We start from the raw sequence: 8,493 nt of genomic DNA on the forward strand, positions 1-8,493 counted from the left end.
GTGTGTGTGTGCGGGTGTGTGTGCGGGTGTGTGTGCGGGTGTGTGTGCGGGTGTGTGCGGGTGTGTGCGGGTGTGTGTGGGTGTGTGTGGGGTGTGTGTGGTGGGTGTGTGTGGGTGTGTGTGGGTGTGTGTGGGTGTGTGTGGGTGTGTGTGTGGGTGTGTGTGGGTGTGTGAGAGTGTGTGTGAGTGTGTGTGAGTGTGTGCGGGTGTGTGCGGGTGTGTGTGTGGGTGTGTGTGTGGGTGTGTGTGGGTGTGTGTGGGTGTGTGTGTGGGTGTGTGTGGGTGTGTGTGGTGAGGGAAGGGTGATGGACAGATTTGAAAACTAGGTTGAAGAATTTTAAAAATCTGTGAACAGGGAACAGGGGGGTCCATGATTGTGGATCTGGCTGGGTTGTCTCAAACTGCTAACAGTTATCATGACAGCAGATAATGGAGGTCAGGGACTGTCGGTGTGGGGACTGCAGACCCACATCCTGACACTGTGCCCCAGAGCATTGAGACACAGCTCCGGATACGCTGCTCTGAATCAGTTCACCTGCAGCCTTGGCCAATGTCGGAAGAATCTGGCTCTGCCAGAAAGCAGCCGACCGTTTCGGCAGCAAACTCACCATATTTCTTTGTGTGTAGATCAGAACGCCAACTGTTATCTGTGAAGCCAGCAGGAAGACAAGGAAGGTGAAATACTGAAAATAAAAAGAGACAAAATAATTTGTTATGGGGTTGGAATGACCCTTAACCCTGGCCACTCAGACCTCCCAACTTGGCCACACGCAGTTTCATTTTTGAGCAAGATTCTATTTTCTGGACCCACTTTAAGAATAAAAGAGGAACAGGGGAGAGTGTAAACAACATGAAAGTGTTTAAAATAGTTACCACAGCAACTTGTCAAAAAACAGGAAATGGTTAATCTGGTCAGTTTCAATCTGCAAACCGAGAGCAAAACCCCCCACTCCCCACCCCCCACCCCCCACTCCCCACCCCCCACTCCATCCACACGGCACGGACCCACCCACTCCATCCACTCCCCACTCCATCCACTCCATCCACTCCCCACCCCCCACTCCCCACCCCCCACCCCCCACTCCATCCACCCTCCACTCCCTCCACCCTCCACTCCCTCCACCCTCCACTCCCTCCACCCTCCACTCCCCACTCCATCCACTCCCCACTCCATCCACTCCCCACTCCATCCACTCCCCACTCCATCCACTCCCCACTCCATCCACTCCCCACTCCCTCCACCATCCACTCCATCCACTCCCCACTCCATCCACTCCCCACTCCATCCACTCCCCACTCCATCCACTCCCCACTCCATCCACTCCCCACTCCATCCACTCCCCACTCCATCCACTCCCCACTCCATCCACTCCCCACTCCATCCACTCCCCACTCCATCCACTCCCCACTCCATCCACTCCCCACTCCATCCACTCCCCACTCCATCCACTCCCCACTCCATCCACTCCCCACTCCATCCACTCCCCACTCCATCCACTCCCCACTCCATCCACTCCCCACTCCATCCACTCCCCACTCCATCCACTCCCCACTCCATCCACTCCCCACTCCATCCACTCCCCACTCCATCCACTCCCCACTCCATCCACTCCCCACTCCATCCACTCCCCACTCCATCCACTCCCCACTCCATCCACTCCCCACTCCATCCACTCCCCACTCCATCCACTCCCCACTCCATCCACTCCCCACTCCATCCACTCCCCACTCCATCCACTCCCCACTCCATCCACTCCCCACTCCATCCACTCCCCACTCCATCCACTCCCCACTCCATCCACTCCCTCCACCCTCCACTCCCTCCACCCTCCACTCCCCACCCCCCACTCCATCCACACGGCACGGACCCACCCACTCCATCCACTCCCCACTCCATCCACTCCCCACTCCATCCACTCCATCCACTCCCCACTCCATCCACTCCCCACTCCCTCCACCATCCACTCCATCCACTCCCCACCCCCCCCACTCCCTCCACCCTCCACTCCCTACTCCATCCACTCCCCACTCCATCCACTCCCCACCCCCCACTCCATCCACTCCCCACGCCCCCCACACGGCACGTACCCATTCACTCCCCACTCCCCACTCCATTCACCCCCCACTCCCCACTCCCCACCCCCCACTCCCTCCACCCCATCCACACGGCACGTAGCCATTCACTCCCCACTCCCCACTCCATCCACTCCCCACTCCATCCACTCCCCACTCCATCCACTCCCCACTCCATCCACTCCCCACTCCATCCACTCCCCACTCCATCCACTCCCCACTCCATCCACTCCATCCACACGGCACGTACCCATTCACTCCCCACTCCATCCACACGGCACGTACCCATTCACTCCCCACTCCATCCACACGGCACGTACCCATTCACTCCCCACTCCATTCACTCCCCACTCCATTCACTCCCCACTCCATCCACACGGCACGTACCCATTTACTAGCCAACCAGCAGTTGCACCAGATCCATCGACGCACTAACACCTGTTTTTGACCTCCTTAAAATCACCCAAAGCCTTGATTAAAATCCAGTCACAACAGGTACAGCACGGGGTTAGATACAGAGTAAAGCTCCCTCTACACTGTCCCCATCAAACACTCCCAGGACAGGTACAGCACGGGGTTAGATACAGAGTAAAGCTCCCTCTACACTGTCCCCATCAAACACTCCCAGGACAGGTACAGCACGGGGTTAGATACAGAGTAAAGCTCCCTCTACACTGTCCCCATCAAACACTCCCAGGACAGGTACAGCACGGGGTTAGATACAGAGTAAAGCTCCCTCTACACTGTCCCCATCAAACACTCCCAGGACAGGTACAGCACGGGGTTAGATACAGAGTAAAGCTCCCTCTACACTGTCCCCATCAAACCAGGACAGGTACAGCACGGGGTTAGATACAGAGTAAAGCTCCCTCTACACTGTCCCCATCAAACCAGGACAGGTACAGCACGGGGTTAGATACAGAGTAAAGCTCCCTCTACACTGTCCCCATCAAACCAGGACAAGTACAGCACGGGGTTAGATACAGAGTAAAGCTTTCTCTACACTGTCCACTGAACTATATCTCAATGCACAAATTACCATTGCAGACAAGTGAAATATTTCCTTTAACATGACCTAGACTCTGGTGGAATTCCAGTTTCTCATATTCATTGCGAACTGGGTCAATATCCTCAGTCAACCTTCTGCGGGGAACAGACGGACAAGGTGAAATTGGCTGGAGATGGGGAACAGAAGTGGTGACTGGAACTACCTCTTTCTCCAAATCCAAATTAGTTCCTTTAAGGCCCAAATTAGTTTGTTTGATGAAAAATCTGGTCATTTCTTGGAGGAGAGACAGCTCATATTGTATCTGGAGATGACGTTCAGGTTTAGGGACTGTTGTGAGCAGCAAATATTTCAATATTGAGTTTTTGTTGCTGTATTTAGTGCTGGATGGGTATTCCCCACATTGCCAAGCGTTAGTTATATATCGAGAGTCACCAACTCATCGCTGGGAAATTCTCTCAATACAACTGACAATTATTTAAAGTTTTCAATAACCCTTGCTCCACTTCTCCATTCAGTTCAATGTTTATCTCAATCATTATACTGCAATGGCTACTGAGCTGAACAATATTCCAGCAATACTACTGAAGACCTGTTCTCCAGAACTTGCCACACCACTAGCCAATCTGTTCCAGTACAGCTAAAACACTGGCATCTAGCCGGCAATGTGGAAAAGATAGGCAGATCCTGTACACAGAAAGCAGGACAAATCCAAGGCAGCCAATTAGCATCTCGTCAATCTTCCCTTGATCATCAGTAAAACGAGGAAAGGTGTCATCAACAGTGCCATCAAGCTGCACTTACTTTGTAATAACCTATTCACGGACACCCAGGGTGTTCACGCAGTTCCTGACCTCATTACAGCCTTCAAATAGGGACAAACGAGCTGAACTCCAGAGAGGACAGTAAGAAGTCTGACAACACCAGGTTAAAGTCCAATATGTTTGTTTCAAACACGAGCTTTCGGAGCGCTGCTCCTTCCTCAGGTGACTGTACAATTGCTGATGACTGCACAATGTTCAGCACCATTTGTGACTATTAATCCATGTCCAAATGCAGCAGGTCCTGGATAATATCCAGGCTCGGGGCTGACAACTGACAAGTAACATCATGCTGCATAAGTGCCAGGTAAGGACCATCTCAAACAAGAGTTTACCCACTGCCTCTTTTCATTCGATGGCATTACCATCGCTGAATTCCCCACTATCAACATCCTGGGGCTTACCACTGACCAGAAACTGAACTGGACCCGGCCACATAAATACTGTAGCTATGGGTGACATGGTGGCACAGTGGTTAGCACTGCTGCCTCAAAGCACCGAGGACCCAGGTTCAATCCCGGCCCCAGGTCCCTGTCTGTGTGGAGTTTGCACATTCTTCCCGTGTCTGAGTAGGTCTCACCCCACAACCCATTAGGATGTGCAGGGTAGGTGAAATTGGAATAAAAAAGAATTGGTTACTCTTCAATTCACAAAAAAAAAGAAACATTTAAAAAAAACAATATTGTGGCTACAACAGCAGGTCAGAGGCTAGGAACCCTGCGGTGAGTAACTCACCCCCTGACCCCCCAAACCCTGTCCACCATCTACAAGGGACAAGTCAGGAGTGTGATGGAATACTCTCCATTTGCCTGGATTAGCGCAGCTCCAACAAAACTCAAGAAGGTCAACACCAACCAGGACAAAGCAGCCCCGCTTGATTGACACACCATATAGAAACATTAATTCCCGTCACCACAAAGGAACAGTGTCAGTGTGAACCATACACAAGATGCCCTGCAGCAACTCACCAAGATTCCTCAGACAACATCTTCCAAACCCATGACCATCACCATCTAGAAGGACAAGAGCAGCAGATACCTGGGAACCCCACTGCTGGCCGGCGAGCAACGCCCATTTCCAAAGAGCGAATAGATTTCTCCCTCCAAAAACCGGCTTCATCTCAGAACTCTTTCCAAACTCCATTTTTTGATCACATTCCTGGCGGCCCATTAGCCGGTATTCCCCCGTCAGCATCACTCCCCCCCCACCCCGTCACCCTCACTCCCCCCCCCACCCCGTCAGCATCACTCCCCCCCCCACCCCACCCCGTCAGCATCACTCCCCCCCCACCCCGTCAGCATCACTCCCCCCCCACCCCCTCCTCCCCCCCCCCCCCACCCCGTCAGCATCACTCCCCCCCCACCCCGTCACTCCCCCCCCACCCCATCACTCCCCCCCCACCCCGTCACCCTCACTCCCCCGCCCCTCCCCCCGTCACCCTCACTCCCCCCCCCATCACCCTCACTCTCCCCCCCACCCAACCCCATCACCCCCCCCCACCCCGTCAGCATCACTCCCCCCCCCCACCCCATCACTCCCCCCCACCCAACCCCATCACTCCCCCCCCACCCCGTCAGCATCACTCCCCCCCCACCCCATCACTCCCCCCCCACCCCATCAGCATCACTCCCCCCCACCCCCCCGTCACCCTCACTCTCCCCCCGTCACCCTCACTCTCCCCTCGTCACCCTCACTCTCCCCCCGTCACCCCCTCTCTCCCCTCGTCACCCTCACTCTCCTCCCCCCCCCCCGTCACCCTCACTGCCCCCCCCCCCCCCCGTCACCCACACTCTCTCCCCCCCCCCTCACTCCCCTGTCACCCTTTTCACACTCAGCTGATATTTCAGGGATGTTGCCAGTCGCGCCGTTCTCCTTCCTGAATCCAGCTCAAGGCGTCCCCCTAAATCGAGGAGAATATTGGGAGAACTCATCTGTTTTCCAAGTACTTTGGAATCTTTTATACATGTCTGTGAGAACGGCAGGTATTTAGCTCCAGCCATGACCTGTCAGTGTGAATGTCAGTAAGCCAAGCTGCACTGTCACGAACAATAATAACTCCATACTTCAATCTGCTTTATTCAAAAAATAATTTGGTGGCTGAGTGGTTAGCACTGCTGCTCACGGCGCCGAGGGCCCGGGTTCAATCCCGGCCCTGGGTCACTGTCTGTGTGGGGTTTCCTCGAATCTGGGGCTGAAGCACCGGGTCACTCAGGCTGTTTGAGTGAGTATTTGGGACAATTTGGAGGAGACACGGTCTCCAGGGCGACCAATCCCCATTAATGTGATCTTCAAAAGTGATACTCACAATTCCCAACATGCATTTCACCTCCTTCAGCGCTCCGATACAGCCGAGAAATCCCATCAGCATTGTGAAAGTCCCCAAGCCAGAGAGCACGTACGACCAGAGATGGAGGGGTATGGAGGCCGTTTCTGTTCACAAACCAAATCAGTAAAATCTGAAGAGCGAAGCCCAAAACATACACATCCAAAGATTCACGTTTGTAACTTTTGATTCCATGTGCTCACAACATGACATGAGGGTTAATAAAATACAAGTTAAAATATTTAGCAAAATAATGGGCATCTATTCAACAGTGTGATCTGTGGCCGGTCCATGTAGCAGTTACAGGATTTAAAGAGCTTTGGGAAACAGTGTGTGGGCACTGAAGCCAGGGAATAGGAATGATTGCCTGTCATAGGAACAAGCCACATACAAACCCTCCATGGCTTGGCCTAGACTACAGCCAAGTTCCATAGAATCGCTACAGTGTAGGAAGCCATTCGGTCCCATCGAGTCTGTAACGACCCTCTGAGAGAGCACCAAGCCTCAGCCCAATCCCCCACCCTACCCCCGTAACCCCGTAACCTTCTTGTTTGGACACGAAGGGACAATTTTGTGAGCGAGAGGGCAGTTCCTCCAATAATTGTACAATTTCCTCCCTCTCCCCCTTTTTCATGTCATTGATCATGAACAGGGCTCCTTGTGAACCAGCACTTGGCATTCTGGCCAAGTTCAAGCCAAACTTTAAATGGAAACTCAGCTTCCACAACGGAAATGAGTGGGGAGGGGGGTCGGGAGGGAGGGGGGTCGGGAGGGAGGGGGGTCGGGAGGGAGGGGGGTCGGGGGGAGGAGGGGTCGGAAGGGAGGGAGAGGGGTCGGGAGGGAGGGGGGTCGGAAGGGAGGGGGGTCGGAGGGAGGGGGGTCGGAGGGAGGGGGGGTCGGAGGTAGAGGGGTCGGAGGGAGGGGGTTCGGAGGGAGGGGGTTCGGAGGGAGGGGGTTCGGAGGGAGGGGGTTCGGAGGGAGGGGGGTCGGAGGGAGAGGGGTCGGAGGGAGAGGGGTCGGAGGGAGAGGGGTCGGAGGGAGAGGGGTCAGAGGGAGAGGGGTCGGAGGGAGGGGGGTCGGAGGGAGGGGGGTCGGAGGGAGGGGGGTCGGAGGGAGGGGGGTCCCTTTACGAACAGGGGCTGTTTAGCACTGGGCTAAATCGCTGGCTTTTAAAGCAGACCAAGGCAGGCCAGCAGCACGGTTCAATTCCCGTACCAGCCTCCCCAAACAGGCGCCGGAATGTGGCGACTAGGGGCTTTTCACAGTAACTTCATTTGAAGCCTGTTCGTGACAATAAGCGATTTTCATTTTCATTTCATTTCAAGAAGACAGAAGCAAAGTACGAATTTAGTACCTCAGACATTTCTCTGATGCGTTATGAATTTCCCCGTTTCTGACTGTAAAGGGTGTACAGGCATTTTTATTCATCTTTTTCTCTTTACATACCAATAGGAACTGTTACAGTATTTATGCTCCTCGCTAGTTTACTTTCACAATGTATTGTCCCCTTCTTAATCAATCCCTTGGTCTACCTTTGCTGAATTTGAAAATGTTCCCAATCCTCAGGTCTAATTTGTACTTGCTAATCTAATACTATCTCTAACTCCCCTTGTGAGCCACAGTTTGGCCACAGTTCCCTTTCTTCTCTTGTGCCAAATAGGAATAAACAATCTCCCAATGTTTTATTCTAGGGGCTGATTTAGCTCATTGGGTTAAATCGCTGGCTTTTAAAGCAGACCAATCAGGCCAGCAGCACGGTTCGATTCCCGTACCAGCCTCCCTGAACAGGCGCCGGAATATGGCGACTAGGGGCTTTTCACAGTAACTTCATTGAAGCCTACTCGTGACAATAAGCAATTTTCATTTTTTATTCAGGGTATTGACTATAGGCAGAATGACTGCCTCATTAAACAGCTTCACAAGTTTAAAATGAACGTAAATAATTATAACAATGAGGGGGGGAAGAGAGAGACAGACAGAGAGAGAGACAGACAGACACAGAGAGACAGAGAGAGATAGACAGACACAGAAACAGACACAGAGAGACAGACAGACACAGAGACAGAGACAGAGAGAGAGAGACAGAGACAGAGAGAGACAGAGAGAGAGACAGAGAGAGAGACAGAGAGAGAGACAGAGAAAGAGACAGAGAGAGAGACAGAAAAAGAGACAGAGAGAGAGAGAGACAGAGACAGAGACAGAGAGACAGAGACAGAGAGACAGAGACAGAGAGACAGAGACAGAGAGACAGAGACAGAGAGACAGAGACA

General features: G+C 53.3%; 1 protein-coding gene across 1 annotated transcript in view; it reads right to left on the minus strand.

Moving 5' to 3' along the window:
* LOC119956610 (leukocyte antigen CD37-like) overlaps positions 1-8,493 on the minus strand; it is a 55,216-nt gene that overhangs the window by 20,087 nt on the left and 26,636 nt on the right. Inside the window, exons 3-4 of the mRNA XM_038783948.1 lie at positions 6,206-6,334; positions 609-683 (exon numbers count right to left, since the gene is read on the minus strand). Of these exons, the coding sequence (XP_038639876.1) occupies positions 609-683; positions 6,206-6,334 (204 nt within the window). The remainder of the gene's footprint in view (positions 1-608; positions 684-6,205; positions 6,335-8,493) is intronic.

Source organism: Scyliorhinus canicula, chromosome 23 (genome assembly GCF_902713615.1).
Source record: "Scyliorhinus canicula chromosome 23, sScyCan1.1, whole genome shotgun sequence".
NCBI classification, from domain to species: domain Eukaryota; kingdom Metazoa; phylum Chordata; class Chondrichthyes; order Carcharhiniformes; family Scyliorhinidae; genus Scyliorhinus; species Scyliorhinus canicula.